Source organism: Sphaeramia orbicularis, chromosome 3 (genome assembly GCF_902148855.1).
Source record: "Sphaeramia orbicularis chromosome 3, fSphaOr1.1, whole genome shotgun sequence".
Lineage (NCBI taxonomy): Eukaryota > Metazoa > Chordata > Actinopteri > Kurtiformes > Apogonidae > Sphaeramia > Sphaeramia orbicularis.
In genome coordinates, this window is record NC_043959.1 from 33,037,500 (window position 1) to 33,056,421 (window position 18,922).

Consider the following 18,922-nt stretch of genomic DNA (forward strand, 5'->3'; position numbering starts at 1 on the left):
GAAGACATGACATTGTGAATGACGACTGACAGAACAGAGAGGAATAATAAAGCTCCCCAGGAAGGTCGTTTGTTTTTATTTTTTCAAAGTTGTATTTGTGTTTATTTTGAGTTTGACACGTGAAGGTCTGAAAAGTCAAGAAGTTTGTAATACAAGGACAAGTCAATGGAGGATAAAGAAAAGTTGGCTTAATTTACTGCTGTTTAGACTCAGATCAACACTTTCACTACTTTAACTAAGGCTACATTCAAACTGCTGGCAAATGTGGCCCAAATCTGACTTTTCGGCCCATATGCAACCTGTATCCGATCTGTTAAAGACAGTTTGAACAGTACAAATCTGATGTTTTCAAATCAGACCCAAGCCACTTTCATATGTGGTCCTAAATCTGATATACATCCGATATTTTGCAATGCGACTTCAGTCTGAACGGCCAGGTCGCATTTATCCAACCTTTACGGCATTGAAATGCGATAATTCTGTGTTCCAGGAGGAGGAGCGGCAGTAATATCATATTTACATCTGTAAACACAGGGCGTGCCAGCGTGGTCATGTATTACATCAGGACCTCTTTTGCACATGCGGGTCACTTCAGGGTCACATTCAGTACATACTCAAAACTGACAGAAGTCACATTTAACCCATAAAGACCCAGTGCTACTTTTGTAGCAGTTCCCAAATTATTTTTTTCTCCATTTCTACCTTTCTTAACTGATTTACCACCAATTTTTTTTCATAATATTATCCTCTGTCTTTAGCATTTTTTGGTGTCAATTATGTATTTACCTATATTTAATTCACAGATCATGTAGATGTTCATGAAAACTCAGAGTAAATTCAAAGTTAATTACATCAAAACAGAGAAAAATGAAGAAAAAGTGACTTTTTCAGCAAAGATATTGCTAACTGAAGTGTCTCCATCCACTGTCATTGCTCCAACTCCATGAGTTTTACTGTTGAATCAATGTTGTAGAAGATGACAATGTTTCTACGTTCACTACGGAGCTTCTGAACGTCCAAATGGGTTATACGTGATGACCATGAAAAGATGACAAACTGCATTTACACCAATTATATATATATATATATATATATATATATATATATATATATATATATATAGATACGATTAGTGGATCAGCAGGTATTAAACAGTTTATATCTGTAGATGGTTTGTGTCACTGGTGGCTGTTTGGGTCTTTATGGGTTAATGTGGAATATGAACGAGCAGACAAAAAAAAATCAAATTTTACCAAAAAAAATCTGAATTGTGCATTAAGACCTGCTGTCTGACCATAGCCAAGGAGTCTTACATGAACGCTGGAAGGATAAACACTAATTATTTTAAATGAATGTACAAAATCTTCACATCTAAAGTTAAGTTCTGAATTTTAGAGAGACAATTAAGAGCACTTGCAGGAAAAAAAAAGCTTCTCTTCTCCTCTAATTAAGAAGAGAAGAAAAAGCAAATACCTGAAAATAAACTATTTTATACAGTTTTTTAACAGAGATCTGTATTTGTGTGGTGTAGTGTGTGGGCACGATGCACACAGGTGCCAAATATGGATGCATAAACATAGACTGTACGTCCCTGACACAGAGGTATACTGCAGTTCATGATTAGCAGATAAAAAGGCCTGGAGGCTGGTCATGACCCACAGATTGATTAACAGCTTGAAGGCCCCGAAAAGAAACGATGTATAATGTGGGAATGTGATGGCAAAGATCACAGTAACAGTAACAGTTAGAGATAAAAGTTACAGCCTTGACAGTAAGTTAGCTAACACAAATAAATATAAACTAATAGGTAGCAAAAAATGTTGGAAAAAGAGTATTTCTTGAACACAGAGGGGGTGTTTTGTTTGAGGTGTTCTTTGGATTGGGATACTTATGTACTCAGGAAACAATAATGAACTCCAAGGTGCTCTCTTTAAAGAAAAATAAATAAAATGCCTTTATTGTCACAGCAGGGTTAAGTCTGACCTATAAAAACAACCACATTACAACGTCAGCATCTGTTGAATGGTTTATTAGATTTGTCCACTCTTTCTTGTTTCTTATTTACCATAACTCAAAGTGGAAGATTCATATTGTGGAAGATTAATATTAAAACGGTAGTTGGCCATTTGCTCTGTTTGACTTCCTGGTTAAAGCTCAGCAGTCAGGACAACCAGGAAAAGTTTGTGTGTATCGGCGTGTGGGGTCGAGCTTTGGAATGGGTTGGGGGTAGACCTTAGGCGGTGTCCAAACATTTAAAAATTCAAAAAAATGTACAAAGAAATGGTTTTGTCACAATATCTGGCTCAAGGAAAGGTGTGGAAATTATTTGGATTGTCAGGTTGTTATATTGTACAGTGTGTGTGTATATATACTGTACATGGAGGTGCAGATGTGGGCTGGTGTACAGATGTAGATATAAATTGGTGTGTATGTATATGTGTATGTGTAGGGGTGTGTTTATGGATAATCATAATCTTATGTTGTATATCAAGTGATTAAGCACTAACAGTAACCCCCTTTTAGGCAAAACAGTTGTTCTTTTTTCTATTATTCTGTTTTTTATTTTTGTTTCGTTTTATTTTTTTCCCCCTATGTTTTCTATTGTGATTGTGTCTGAACTAAACTAAACTAAACTAAACTAAACTAAACTAAAGCTTGATACCAAAATGCACTTAAGTACAGATATTTATATAAGTCTAACTCGACCATGCCCTGAAAATAAAGCCATTTTAGAGAGTGCGGTGGAGTTCACTATCGTTTCCAGAGTAAAAACTACAGTCTACTCTCGTTATACCGCCAACTTCCGTTCACGGCCAAATTGGCGGTATAGCGAAAATGGCGTTACAACGGGTTGCGTCCATAATGTGCATGTCTTTACTATATGATGTCTATGCTGCCTCCGTTAACCCGTTCTAATTGCGTTTCTAAATAAATCTTGATTCTGTTATGTTGTAAGGCAGGGATCGGCAAGCTTTAACACTCAAAGAGCCATTTCGACCCGGTTTCCACGGAAAAGACAACACTGGGAGCCGCACCTCGGAGGTGCCACGGCGGCGCACCTCGGAGGTGCCGCGCCGCGACGCTGGCGGTATAACGGTCGGGAAATCAATGGTATAAGTGTTGTTTGTGCATGGAACTGGGCTGGCGGATGGCGATAAGCGGAAATGGCGGTATAACGGCGGGCGGTTTAACGAGAGTAGACTGTAAATGGACTTGATAACTTGAGCTTAAAATGCTTTCAGGGTTAGAACTGATTAAAACCCACTGGCTATGAGTGTCACATACACTCAAAAAGTATCAACTGTTCTATAATGAAAATGAACTATTCATTCATTCATCCATTCATTCATTCGTCTTCTGAACCTGCTTTATCCTCACTAGGGTCATGCCTACGGTCAAAGGAGGGATACACCCTGGACGAGTGGTCAGTTCATTGCAGGGCTGACATATAGAGACGAACAACCAATCACTCTCACATCCACACCTATGGGCAATTTAAATTAACCAATTAACCTATCAGTGCATGTCTTTGGATGGTGGGAGGAAGTACCTGGAGAGAACCCACGCAAACATGGGGGGAACATGCAAACTCCACACAGAAAGGTCTCTGGTTGTTGAAAATGAATCAGTTTTACCTACATTTTTAGATTTTTTCGTTCCTACTGGTATCTAGAGCATCATTATAATAGGCAACCAGGGCTCAGAAACAACAATGTACAAACTGTGTGTTTTTGGTTCCCAGAGGACTGGGTTCAACACTTAGCATTGTAGACGCCTTGTCTTTATCTGTATTTACTGAAGTGACCTTGTATGGCAGGGGTGTCAAACTCATTTTAGTTCAGGGGCCACATTCAGCTAAATTTGATCTGAAGTGGACCGAACCAGTAACATAATAACATAAAAATATATAAACAATGTCAACTCCAAACTTTTCTCTATATTTTAGAGTGAAAAAAGTTAAATTACGCAATGAAAATATTTACATCTACAAACTGTCCTTTCAAACAATGTGAATAACTTCAACAAACTGAAACAATAAGTGTAATTTTAACAATATTATGCTTCAGTTTATCATTTCCACATGTTCATTATGACTTACAGATCACATTGGATCTACAAATACACACAGCATTTAGTATCAGGCAGAATATTGTTAAAATTGCACTTACTTTTCTGAAGACATTTCAGGTTCTTTACATTTGCTCAGATTATTCACATTTTTTGTGAAATTATACATTGTTTTAGTGTAAATGCATGAAAATATTTGCATTTACAAACAGAAAAATTTGGAGTTGTGAGTATTTATACATTATTATGATAGTATTTTACTGCTCTGACCTACTTGAGATTGAATTAGTCTGCATGTGGAACCTGAACTAAAATGATTGTTAATTTCTTATCTCTTTTTGCATTTCACAAATTCATCCCAAGGGCCAGACTGGACCCTTTGGTGGGCCGGATTTGGCCCCCAGGCCGCATGTTTGACATCTGTGTTGTATGGGGTCTAATGTCTCCAATGAAGGCTCTGTGCCGACACGTTAGCGTATAAGATGCAAGTCAAATAAGTAAGTGTAAAGTGATTTGACTTGGAAATATGAGATGTAGTACAATTTTTTAGGATTCAGCTTTTTTAAATATTTTATATTGGGTTTGGTGACACGGTGGTGCAGTGGTTAGCACTCGTGCCTCACAGCAAGAAGGTCCTGGGTTCGATTCCAACACCAGTCGACAGGGGTTGGGACCTTTCTGTGTGGAGTTTGCATGTTCTCCCCGTGTCTGCGTGGGTTCTCTCCGGGTACTCCGGCTTCCTCCCACCATCCAAAGACATGCACTGATAGGTTAATTGGTTAATCTAAATTGCCCATAGGTGTGAATGTGAGAGTGATTGTTTGTCTCTATATGTTCAGTCCTGCGATGAACTGGCGACTTGTCCAGGGTGTACCCCGCCTTCGCCCCTATGTAGCTGGGATAGGCTCCAAGTGACCCCCGTGACCCTAGTGAGGATAAAGCGGGTTCAGAAAATGAATGAATGAATATTGGGTTTGGCAAGAGATTAGAGTTAACTTATATTCACTTTTTAGGCTGAAATTTTAAACTTGACTTTTACTTAAATCACTTTCTGAAACAGTGCTCAGGAATATTTAATCCAATTCAAATCCTTAATCCTAGCCTACAGAATTCTCAATGGGTCTGCTCCTACCTACTTAGGTGCACTGATAAAAGCTTATGTTGCCCCACGACCACTCTGCTCATCTGGGGAACGTTGTCTCGTGGTCCAGAAACCTTGTACAAGACAATCCAGGCTCTTTTCATGGGTCGTTCCACGTTGGTGGAACGTTCTACCAAGCACTACCAGAACAAAGGCATCCCTGCCTATCTTCAAGAAGCTCCTGAAGACCCAGCTCTTCTGTGAGCACCTCCTGTCCTAGCACTTTCAGACATTCCATTTTAAATATATTAATAAGGTTTTCCCAGGATTATCACAGATTTTCCCAGGATTATCTCTGGACCTGCTGCGGTGGTCCTGCCTCTCTCCTGCCTTCATCGTCATCACTCACTTATCCTCAACTGCCTCCATGTGTCTCCCCCTACTTCCCCCTTTTGCCCCCAGTCTCTATCTCTATCGCTCTCTCTTTTTCTCTTCCTTTACCCTCTCTCTTTAACCCCAACTGGTCAAGGCAGACGGCCATCTTCCAGGAGTCTGGGTCTGCTCCAGGTTTCTGCCTGTTAAAGGGAAGTTTTTCCTCGCCACTGTCACCAGTCACAAGTGTTTGCTCCTGGAGGATTCTGTTGGGTTTCTGTAAATTGGCTTAGAGTCTGGTTTTGACCAACTCTATATATAAAGTGTCATGAGATAACTTTTGTTGTGATCTGGCGCTATAAAAATAAAATTTGATTGATTGATTTGATTGGTTTTCCCCTGTAAGTCACTTTGGAAAAAAGCGTCTGCCAAATGCATAAATGTCAATGTAAATGAATATGCATCTAGTGTTTATTTAGACCAAAGACACTGACTTGCGAGAGCCTTTATCTGTTTCCATATGGTTTATTATAAAAATGTGGAATTTTCGCTTCACACATTACTCTTCTGAAATATAAAAGACACTTTATTCTAATAAAACTCCCATCTGTGTTCAAGTCAGTTGAAACCTATGGCCAACATCACACCCAGGATATCTTTATGCTACACCTGGTTTTAACAAAAACCTTTCATTTTCAATCATGCTAACAATGGTGGTTATCAACTTGTTCGGCAAAACCATGTTTTTAGACTATGTAGTTATGAGGGTGTTCAAATAACAGGGGAGAAGGTGGTAACAGAAGACCAATCACTGACATGGACATCTCTAAAACAGCATATTTCTCACAAAAAAAGAACATAAACACACAGACAGATGAAAAAAAAATGACAGGCTGTGTAAGTGTTTAAGTTAATAAACGTATCAAAATCAAATCAAGGCACAAGCACATCCCACTATAATTACTGTGGTATATTCCATCAAATGAATGAGCTGCTTAGATATATTTTTATGCCTTATGAGAAAATTTGAGTCTTCTGGAGCTCTTAAACAGCCTGAGAGCAAGTAAAGGCCAAATATAAAAACAGAATTCAACCAAGTAAGTAGGCTTACAGTCAAAATCTTGTAAGGTCAACGCATACAACGCTTTAGTGCTTTAATGAGTCTCTGGTTTAGCTCTTTAGGATTATTCCAATACACAAAGGAATGCTAAATGTTTTACAAAGTCAGTCTTGGCTTGTTAAGAGACACTATCCATGCACCAAGGGGTTTTTTTTTTTTCAGTATGTGCATCCAATATGAGAGTAATATAATATAAGAGAAGTGAGTCAATAGGCAGTGCTTCTAGTATTGTTCTGTAAACACAAGAAGCTCTGGAGCAGGTTAGGTTTACAGGGAAAGTTGTGTAAAACACCGTTGTGACCAGTGTTGGGAGTAACATGTTACAAATGCATTACAGTAACAGATTACTTTTTGCAGGAACACAGTAGTGTAAGGCATTCCTAATTCATTTTCAGTAATATTTTACTTGGTACATGTTCAATAGCACTTGCGTTACAACACACATTTTGCTCGTAATTTAATTGCTCAAATGAAAAAGAGCAAGACCATGAGACTTTAAGGCAGTGATTTTCAACCTTGGGATTGCCTGGAATTCAAATGGGGTCGCCTGAAATTTCTAGTAATTGATAAAAAAAATTACTAATACAAATATTTTGAATGATTCTATGTATGTATGTAACTCTGAGCACTGTGGTACTGTTTATCTTTCAAATGTTCATTGTGGTCGGTTTAAGATGCTTGCAGCTCTTTCATAATTCATAGTTTAAGTTATTGTTTGTTCAGTATTAATTTGCAGCCTTGTAAATACAAGCTGGACTGACTCAACAAATTAATTTTTAGCAAAAAAATGTCTTTGTTTTGAATGTCTGAGGTCGCCAAAAATTTGTGGTGTTAAAATGGGATCATGAGCCAAAAAAGATTGGGAACCACTGCCTTAAGGAATCAGAAATTCGGCAGGAAAGTTCTATTTCCTGTTAGTGTTCAGCTAATGGGTGAAGACGGCAGAAGACAGTACATTGTCTACATGGACGTATGCTCATTACTAACCCTAACCCTGCTTTACAGAAGCTAGTTAGCTAGTTAGCTGATCACCCTGTGATCAGCAATGACAAGGTCAGATAATGTTCGTAAAAAATGCAAGCCTTCCTGCTGGGATTATCCGTCCACATGTACTTTGGGGCACCAATTTATGCATCTCAAGGCTTTCCTATTTCTTGAATTGCAGGGGGTTATTATTTGACCTTGGGGGGGTTGAGTTCTACTGCTCACGCCATTTATGACAAGAGTCTGTATGTAACTCAAAAGTAATGCAGGAGTTATGTAACGCATTACAATTCTGAAAGTAATATTGTAAGGTAAGTAATTACTTTTAATAATAATAATAATAGATAGATAGATAGATAGATAGATAGATAGATAGATAGATAGATAGATAGATAGATAGATAGATAGATAGATAGATAGATAGATAGATAGATAGATAGATAGATAGATAGATAGATAGATAGATAGATAGATAGATAGAAAGACAGACAGACAGACAGACAGACAGATAAAAAAAAACATATAATAATAATAATAATAATAATAATAATAATAATAATAATAATAATAATAATAATAATAATAATAATAATAATAATGTATTTCTTGGCACTCAAGGACACTGTACAGTAAACAGGAGAAAACAAAAATAAAAATAAAATAAAGGTAACAAATAATCTGTAATGTATTAAAGTTTGGAAGTAACTTGCACAACACTGTTTGTGACACTGAAAAGTAATGGTTGAACCAGAAGGCGCCTCACTTCGTTCTAACTCCTGCCCCAGGGACTGCAAAGGCCACACAACTGTTTCATATTCATCAAACCATGCAGTGACCCCTGGTGTCCTGTATCGGAGCATGTATTCATTATGTTTCACCTCTCATTTACTAGGTTTTTCATTTAATTAAACCTCTCCCTCTTAAACACTACGCCATTGATTGACTTAACTGATTGACTGCCCTGCTAATCAATTTGAATTAGGAGCTGATGTTTGCATGTGAGGCTCGCCGGCCGTTTTCACTCGACTGAGCACAGGGAAATAAAAGGCGGCATGCGGCAGCAGCGGGAGAGAATTTTCCAGAACTTGAATTGACAAGAACACCATCAGTCGCTGGATTAATCTCTGAATCTTACTCAGCCAGAAATCCTATTATAGATCTCACACCCCATTCGTGTGTGGCATCAAAGACACACGAACCTTCTTGAGTAATATGGTTACGAGTCACATGTTGAGGAGACAGTCAAGTGAATCAGAGCCTTATTAATTCTAATAATTCAGTCTCATCTTGTTTGTGTTTGTCTAAAGAGGATCAGCACAGAGTCTAAGCATTAGCACATCTTCCCTCGCAGTTTGCAAAATAACCATTTAACCTAACCTAAGGAGGTCATCGTGTAAAAAATTGAGCAAGCAAGATTTTTATGAGCTTCTCCGAGACAAATCATTACAAAATATCTGGCTGCACACGCATTTTAGCCTTTCTACATAAATATAAACTGTCATTAATCCTTGCTATCTTCGTCCTTCATCTTTTTAAATTACACCCACACTGATAGAGCATAACAGAGATTACATCCTAACGCAGAAACAAATGGATGTCAGGGCCGACGAAGACACATGCAGTATGGAACTGCATTCATCACTGAATGAATGATGCTGCAACCTAGTGTGTTTAAATGGTTAATATCTGCACTGTATTATTAAGCATATGCAGGTACGCATGGCTTCCAACTGTGAGACTGAGATGAGAAGCAGCAGCAACAGCAGCAGGTATTAGGTGATGAGAGAGAAGGATGAGGGTGAAGGAAAAGGAAGGTGCAAAGAGAGATACAGAGGGAGAGTTTATTTAGAGAGAGGAAGAAAGAGTAAACGAGAGGGAAAGCAGTCACCCAATGAGGCCTGTGCTTTTTGGCCTGTTGAGGCTGTAAACAGCCAGGGATCCCTGGTGTTTTGTGCTTGAGCAGCTCAACTGATTGGTAAAACTGTCTATCACACAGGCTGCTGCTCTCTGTCAATGGTAAACAGACAGGGAGCACAGACGTCTGCCCTGCTGTGAATTCTCCCCTAAACGCCAACAACAACTGCACTGGATGTCATCTGCTGGAAGACCCGGTCGACGTGTGACTTCTTTTTCAATGAACACAACTCATACTGTGTCAAATACTCCCATGGCATTACTCAGTATATTGGCTTATCACTCAATAAAGTTATTTTAGTTGTCAGGCTTTTGTTGTACATAGTATACAGCTTTATAGAGGCTTTGTCATGTTCCGAAATGAGTGCATCTTCTGTAATGTACCAAACAATCCACACTATGGAAACAGCAGAAGTAGACTCATGATATTTACTGCACTGTGTCATAAATTAGCACCTGGCACAATTCCCCCATATATAACTGGAGTCTTTTCACTTGCAGTATTTGCTGATGTAGTAGCAAATATATTACAGTAAGTAGATGGAAATGGCAGCGGGAGCAATCGTAAGTTATGAAATTTAACTGGCGTCTGTGTCTTCTACAATAAATCTGGCTGCCTGGCCGTAACACTAAGAGCAGGAGGGAAGCCTGAAGGAAGCGAGACATTAAATACTGTTAGCTAATTCTTAGCCTTAAAGTCTTTACATCGTATTAGTTTCAGGATTAAGGAATGCTAATTTAAAAGAAAACTAAGTAGTTCAGAGTTGCTGAGGTTTGCCCCCTTGTGCCAAGTCTTAAAGGGGTCATATTTTGCTAAACCTACTTTTATTAGTCTTTGGTACATTTATTTGTGTATTTGGACTCTGATTGTTAAAAAAAAAGTTTGAATTTGAACCCTCCAGGTGCTGCAAAGCTATCTCTATGTTAATTCTGGCAAAAATCGAGTGGATTTCTACATCCCCTTTTAATTCCTTCTTAATTTGTTGCACCTATAACTAGTTACATTGTGACATTTGCACATATAAGGTCAAGACTTTCGACAAGCTACTTATACTCTGCATTTATTTATTTATTGACTGTTGATGTGGTATGACTGTGTTTGTGGAGTGGTGACCGCATCTTGTATTCTGAATTTCCCCTTGGGGATTAATAAAGTAAATCTATATACCTCTCGATCAAAACGTTTCTCAGAGTACGACATAATTGTTTATCAGCAGCAGCGGTTGTAGTCCATACTGAAAATATGTCCAAACTTTGAGCCAATTACCTAAAATGTTGAGTTGTTGGTTATATTAATGAACACAAGTGGATGAACAGGACAGCACTATCAACAACCTGGAGGGGGTGGGGTGTGAAGTGACTTATTTGCATTTAAAGGGCCAGCGCTCAAAATAACCTTTCTGGTGTCATTACTCAGAAATAGGGCTGAAGATGGACCTGTGGAGTTGAATTAATGAAAAATTCAGACCCAATCATAGCATTTACATTTTATGTAGACCACAGGGAAATGTTTTAAAATGCATAACTCCATTTAAAAAAAAAAAAAAAAAAGCAAAATATCACTCCTATAACATACTGTATTTAGAATACATGTGCTGTGCTCTGATGCTGCTTGTTTTTGTAGTTCATTTCAGGACCAAGGGTGCACCTTTCACCATTTTTTGACCAAATTATATGTATATGTATAAATATGCATATATGAAAACACTATGTGGCTGGATATGGTTTCAAACATGTGTCACAAGGGAACTGCAGCTGTGAGGGCCACTAATAACAGTCTGTTAATGGCAGCCAAAACACATTGAAAATAGGTCCCTGCTGGTCATGAGGTCTTTATACTAATACCAGGACTGCTTTACACATATGTACATGAATACTTCTCATGTGTTTTACAAACTACTATATCAGTAAGTTGACTGTAGTCTCTTTAAAGAATTATTTGTCTGTACGGTTAAAAATAACTGGAATAACTTCCTAAGACATTTTTTATGCTTCTTTGTCCTTGTTTTTAACATAAGAAAATTATGTAATGCATTTTATGTAAAGGCACAAAATAATTTCTGTAAAATTACCACATAGAGAATTCATTTTCTTACTGATTACACTTGAAAAAAAGTAAGTACTCATATAAGTTTATTTTTCTACTTTCAATTAGAACCTTTCCACAAATCTTCACTTAAGTACATGAGCATAATTTGGTTTAATGATGTATTATTTCACATCCATGCACATGAATGCAAAGGTTGTATAAATTTTTTTTAAAAATGCAGCTGTGAAGAGTTTGATACATGTATAAAACAATAAATTCATGGTTTTTTTTTTCGTTAACTGTCATATCACACAGCACTAGATGAGAGGTTTTGGCAGAGGTTTAGGAAATACATTTGAATAAGGCTGGGGGGCTCATTGTTCGAGTCAAAAAAAGTCAGGAAACTAACCATATTACATGCAAATTTGTCTAATGGATTACTCACATAACAGAGACCCCAAAACCTCATGTGTGACATACTGGGAGTTTTAAATGCATGAGACTCCCTGTCAGTTTTTAGGACTTGTGAAACTTCTTGGATGAGTGGATAAATGGCTTCTAAACCAAACAGAAACTCCCACAGCATCTGATCTCCGCTGTTTTCTCCATCTGCTTCTCTGAGCTCATTAATTCTGCGAGGTTAGCTCTGAGGGTAAAGTAGTGATTTGTTTAGCATTAAGTGTCCAACCTCAGATTCACTCACTGAATTCACTCACAAGCTGATTCTGGAGTGAGCGCGCTCATTTCTCCCAGATCACAAGGGATTCTCAAAAGGATAATGAATGCACAGTCAGTATGTATGTATGTCAAAGCACACACACACACACACACACACAGACACACAGACACACAGACACACACACACACACACACACACACACAGATAAAAACCTGTTAATACACACAAATACACAAAGACGGAGTGAAATACCAGGAGGATTAAACAGTTGAAATGGGAGAGGCTAAGTAAAAGGCACATCTCTTATTATTATCATAAAAGGATGATACCTTTGAAGGCTTATACAGCCAAAAAGTTTTTATGTCAGATTTAAGCACTTTCCGTTGAACTTTTTCAACTTGTTAGCCGTTTTGCTGCATAAGCAAGTAGTTTCTGATGGCACACTGATTTTTAAACATCAGTGTACATCTGCAAAAGATTAAAGATGGACAGGGAATATTTCACTTTTGTTCCACTGACTCTGTCAAGTCAATGGATAATAATGAAGAGGTGCTCATCGATTTTTTTCTTGTTATTACCAGAAACTATGAAAGCTTTAGCCCCGTTTTACAATGCAATACTCTATCTCTCATATCAATCGTTAATCAATCAATCAAATTTTATTTATATAGCGCCAAATCATAACAAAAGTTATGTCATGACACTTTACATATAGAGCCGGTCGAAACCAGACTCTCAAGCCAATTTACAGAAACCCAATAAAATCCTCCAGGAGCAAACACTTGTGACTGGTATATCTCGTTCATCATACCATCTAGTAGGCTCTTCCTGTAATGGTAGGAAGGTTTTTTTTTATCTTCAGGGGTTCCACAAGAGTCTATTCTAGGGCCTGTATTGTTTTTTTTAATATATGCTTCCTTAAACATAACATTTATTTCCCAGTTCTTTTGATGGAATGGGTGACACTTAACTGTTTGTCTTGGTATGAGGAAATCTATCAAACATCAGTAATTCTTGACATTAAATGGAAATTACTTGAATAGTAAGGAAAGAAGCTGAACTGAATCAATCAATACAGATGTCCCTGCAGCACTAACCTTCATTTCAGCAGGTTTGTAATAGCGGCGATTCTTGTCTTCATTAGGAGTGCGGTAACCATCACGAAGGAATCGCTTGAAGCCATATTTGCCCCGCAGTTTGCGGACAATCTTATCCAGAGTCTGACTGTACAGAGCGTCGTCATCCACAGCGAAGGCAGGATAGCTGATGGTCGGAAGCAAAGCTGCATCTGTGTTCTGCAAGAACAACAATGAGACACTTGAAAAGCTGAATTACCTGAATTACTTATGAACTCAGGCAGTTCATAGATAATTACTTAACTGAATTACTCAATTATAAGATGCATAAGTAATGCATCTTTTTTGTGTGACAACAAGGTAACATGGAACATTACAACAGAGCTCCTCCCAAAACCTACAGACACACCAAGACAACAAAACAAAACAAAAAAAAAAAAACAAAGGAAGATTTTCAATGTCAATGAGGCACTGTATATTAAAAAAAAAACACAAGCATTTACAGCATTGCTTGTTAACAAGTGTTGACCAAAGAATCATTTCAATCATTCACATTTTCTGTAGTATTCTGCTGCTATTTTATGATCTGGAATTGAAATTAACCTCTTGATACAGGAGTTTTACGGCCCCCATTTCTGTCCAACCTCTTCCATAAATAATGAGTCTTAACTGTGGGTTACTCATACCATTTAGTACATACTATTAATCTTTATATTCTGCAGATACAGAATTGTACTCTATACAGGTCCAGGTATAATAAAAGCTTACAGGTGATTCTGAATAAGATCCAGTGGGGCACAATACACCATAATAACCTCCTGTAATTCAAGTACTGTCTGATGACATTTCAATTGGAACTATCATTAGGAATGAATATTGTTATTAGGCCTGACAACCCATTACAACTGGGCATCAGATATTCTCCTTTCAGTTTTGTTTGGCTCACTCTATTAAGCAATGGAAATGGAAGCTATTAGGACGCAGCGTCACTGCAAACAGCTATGAATAATAAAGGTTTATTAAAGACTGGATTTTTGTACAAGATGCTGTCCAAGTTGTTGTTTGCGGTCACTGCTTTGTTTTGTTATGTTTTAATATCGTGAAATTCTGAAGCGTGAACAAGCTGCTGTGTCCCAGCCACACACATTCTCTTTTTTTTTTTCTTTCTTACAACTCTAATATTCATGTTAGTGTCCTCGCAGATGTAGCAGGGATGAGATATTAGACTGAAAACATATTTGGCACAGGTATTGAATGTGTCCAAAAAGTGAATATTGAATTCCTATCTTATAGCATGAGAGGTACTGATATTACATTGATTTTTTTGTGATTATCCTGCAGTATATTGGTCCCTCACTGACTGCTGCGCTCCTTCCTTCCAGCCCCTTAACGTCAATCTCCCAAGGCTATAATGCCACTCTGGTCGGCTAATTACACTCATTTCGTCTGAAGCTGAAGGCTGCTATTCTGGCCGACACTTTCAGCTTAGAGAGTGAGATGTGATCATTTAAGTGTCTGCAAGCTGTGGAGCGCAGAAAAGGGAATACATTTGCTCCCACTCCCCTAACTACATTTTTTTTTTACCTTCTCTCACTTGTGCATTTTTCAGCCTTTCCATCCTACAGCTTTGCAGCCCCCTCTCACTTTCAACATTTCTTGTAACAGTTGAACCATCAAGAGCACACACGAGTAGTGTAATGACTGTCGTGATCAAAATGGAATGTTGAATTTCAGATTTCCGTTGACATTCTGACGTGAGTGTATGCTTATTTGATGTGTGCAATTAACCTTTTTGAGGTTTTTGGCTTAAGTATGACACCATATTTTAGTCTTTGACTGGTAGAGATTATGCACACAGCTGCTTCTTGAAGTCAGGCCACTGAGAAAAAAAAAAAAAAAATAGAGGGATGCAGGCCGCAGAGGATGTTTTGTTTGAACTTTGTTTTGTTTTCCTTGTTAGAGACAACATTTGTAATTTATTTTTGCGGATGAATAAATAAATACAGTAGATGGACTCACATGCGAGCGAGACTCTCGGGGCAATAGGGAGCAGAGAGTCTGTCTGTTCCTGTTGTGGGCGTCCAGATCCACAAATATCACAGACCACGAGCAACCCTGCAGAGCAAAACACATACAGCACTAGAGTTAAAGCTGAGCACAAGAACTACATCCACCTACTGCCCTGCGTGAACAACCGTGGACAAATATGTACAACAATACTTCCAAAATAAACATTTGACAATACAAGGGGCTAGGTGACTTAAGGGCCACTTTAAAGCCTTTACACCTCACACCTCCACACACACACAAAATCCCCATACATTTCACTGTGCAACAAGGCTGATATTTTGGGGAGCACAATTTTGTGAAGTACAGTGTGGGTATGCTTGAACAACAGAGAGTCGAGAGCCATTCTGTCACTTCAAAAGTCCACGTGTACAAAACTGAAGTGCTGGTAACAATGCAGCCTGTCCATCAAGTGCACTTCACCACCTCTGGGAGAGTTAATGGTTTTTACTTAGTAAGGGAAGTGATCAAAACATTTCTGATCCGCACAGAACCGGAAAAGTCCACTTCATCCATCCATCGGCACCTCTTACATAAAAACAACCAAGTTGTTCCAGCAACCTGCGAAGCAGTTTCTAATGCAAGTCAAATACATTATGCATGAACATTACCACAGTCTATTTTTTTCCACAAATAACAGGTCTGGACCGGGGTTTTAGTCAAATCAGCAAGCTTTCCTGTAGCAATATGCATATTGGGCCACCAGTATAAGGAGCTATGTGGCAATGAAAAGGCGCTCTCTGACTGAAGCACTTTTCTGGTGTTTACCGCAGCATAATGTGAAAAAAACAACAAAAAAACAATTATGCGAGACAAGCCATCTTACCTCGGACATCTGCTCTTTTGACTATAGCTTCATTTAGTGGGCCAGCACACTTTATAACAGAAACTGAAGGGCCCTAAGGTGTCTAATGTATCCTAAACTACATTATTCTGCTGCATCAGCAAGTGGTCAATGATGTAGAAGGAAATAAAAAAAAAAAAAAAGATAAAGAAACTCTGACTCTTGCGGTTTCAATAAACACTTCCATTTCCACTGACCCTTTCCGCCCACTTCCATTTATTATGAAAATGTGACTTTGTAATATGGGTCAGTACAGGCCACAATAATCTATGTGCCAGAAAAGACTAATATCACTGTAATCAATAAGTGTTACTAATAAAAGTCGACAGTCTTTAGATTACATAATACTCCTTTCAAATATCCCTTTACAGATCAACTTGACACTGCTCACTCTGCTTTGATGTGCATGAATGACATTCAAAGATTTATGTCGACATAAAATGTGTTTTAACCTCTTCAACAGAAAAAAAGAATTGAGTCAGACATGTGTCCAGTCCACTGCATCCCCACTCTCCATTGGGTCTGAATTAGGTGACAGTGCTGAGATAGAAAGTGGAACCTGTTAGGATTTGATTGTTCAGCCGTGTGTACACAGTTCTGTGAATTTAATGACCAGCTTTAAAGCTGCATGTTCCGTCTCTTGGTGAGATCAATTTCACCAACAGAGCACAATCTGTCGAACCGAGAAGCCAAGAGATCGTAAAGCAAATCAAATGCTCACCAAACTGATGGACATGTTTCCATTCAAGAAGCACAAAGGTTGGATGTAGCACAGACCTGTAAGGGTGTGCAGACAGTGTTGAATGTGATGGAAGGGTTCAGAATGTACTGAATGTTCCAGTTAAAGGACTTGGGGGAATGACTTTTGGTGTTGGAAGGGTGAGAGTCAGCTGGGAAATCAAGATTGATAGAGATCATTAATAAGCAACTGGATGGCTTGTAGCACTTCCATTCCCACAAAGGGACAAGAGAAGATGACACACACTTGTGCACACTTGCAGAGGCCACATGGATCATAAAGCAGCTACTTGTATAAACTGATTCTTTCAATAGACTGAGCTCGGTGACAAAATCCATTTCCGTGCACAGTTAAATCTCTCATTTTGCATCTGATCATACAAAACACAAACAGCGACTTTTATATAGACTCAGCTTCCATCCAAACAGCCGGATATGATCAGAGAAAAAAACACTCTGCGTTTAGGTGCGTTATATGACTAGAAAAGCCAACACTGGCTAACACCCAAGTGAAAAAAGATAAAATGAGAGGAGTTGCTAGGTGTAGGGGCTTTATTTTCCATTACCAGGTGTAATGAATGTGCCTAGTCTTCCTTCTCCACCAAAAAGGAAGAAACAAAGAAAACATATCCGCTAATGGACATGACCAATGCAGACCTGGAGATACAGAGGGACACTGGGAATTATCTGTGACCATCAATCAAAGTCTGTAAGAACACAAACAGTTTGCTGAGCCAAACACAAACACACTAAACGAATCTCCTGATGCTGGTCAAATGTCCCCTTGGACAATTAGCCTGGCATCGATGACAGCACCAGTAATTATGCTGATGATACCTGCTTGTTAAACTGCTATGGCTTTTTTTCCCTATACTTTTCTTTTGAGGCCAGTAATTCTATGCACACTGCAAACATCAAGCATACTGTATCCTACTGATGTATGGAACTGTAATGGGTCTCTCCAGACTTGAATTAGAAACTAGGCCGTCTATCTATTATGCGATCTCACATCATGTGACACGTTTAGACGTTGCACAAACGCACAAGTGTCTTGGGATTGCTACAGAAGCAGGTGAATTATTTAAGTACCTGATTTCCAAACAGGTTGAATCCGTTGATGGCTTCCAGAGCAGCTTTAGCCAGGCCCACAGAGCTGCAGAGATCAGAGAAACAAAAGGAAAAGAAAAATTAAGCATTCTGCATCACACAATGAGTGGAATTTAATGATATTTATGAACAAATGCGCCAGTTAGTGAATATCCATTACTGTGTAAGAGTGACAACAAAATAGGGTTATCTGATAGATGCTGTGATGCTTTAGATTATCAGAAGCCACCAAAAACAGAAGCCACAGTTGAATCTAAAAGGGCTTTTTGTTGGCATTCAATAAAGATGAAGGCTCCTGAGATTGCGGTCTACTGTAGATAATGGATCTTTAAAAAAAGAAAACCTTAAACTGAATTTCACACTGGCTGGCTACTGTGATTGCACTGCAGACTAAATGTGAATCAATTTTCCTGTCATTTAGTTTCCCTTTCTACCCTGCCAAAATTTCCCTAGAAGAGAAAAGGAAGAAGAAAAAATAGCAGGAAACTTGGCTATGACTGGTGCTAGATCTGCTGACATATCAAAACGTGTTCAATACCATTAGTGAAGCCTGAATCAATGCTTAAAATACAGAGGATGGCTGGCTAATTCTGCCTCCAATAGAGCTCTACGCGCACACACACACACACACACGCACATAAGGATAGTGCTGGTCTGCAAAGCTGTCAGCGCCTCGATAGAGGAGAGAAGATATTTTGTGTGGTGGGGAGACAGGAGGTTAAAAAGTAGGAAATGGGAGCAAAACAGTACACTGATGCAATAGTTTCAGTTGACAGCTGAGGCTAGAGAGATGCATGATGAAAATGTTGCTGTAGACTGTTTGTCCCAGAGCTCATACTGTAT

The 18,922-nt window shown here is 38.5% G+C and overlaps 1 protein-coding gene and 1 long non-coding RNA gene across 3 annotated transcripts in view; one reads left to right on the forward strand and one right to left on the reverse strand.

Annotated features, from left to right (window-relative positions):
* Window positions 1-18,922, reverse strand: part of phkb (phosphorylase kinase, beta) — a 175,610-nt gene that overhangs the window by 107,789 nt on the left and 48,899 nt on the right. For both annotated transcript variants that reach the window (XM_030161068.1, XM_030161073.1), the window contains exons 9-11: window positions 18,062-18,125; window positions 15,343-15,438; window positions 13,345-13,542 (exon numbers count right to left, since the gene is read on the reverse strand). In XM_030161068.1, the coding sequence (XP_030016928.1) occupies window positions 13,345-13,542; window positions 15,343-15,438; window positions 18,062-18,125 (358 nt within the window). The remainder of the gene's footprint in view (window positions 1-13,344; window positions 13,543-15,342; window positions 15,439-18,061; window positions 18,126-18,922) is intronic.
* On the forward strand, window positions 348-18,179 carry LOC115437766 (uncharacterized). The gene is made up of 3 exons (XR_003937975.1): window positions 348-481; window positions 7,268-7,271; window positions 18,166-18,179. It is a non-coding gene; the product is annotated as an uncharacterized LOC115437766 (long non-coding RNA).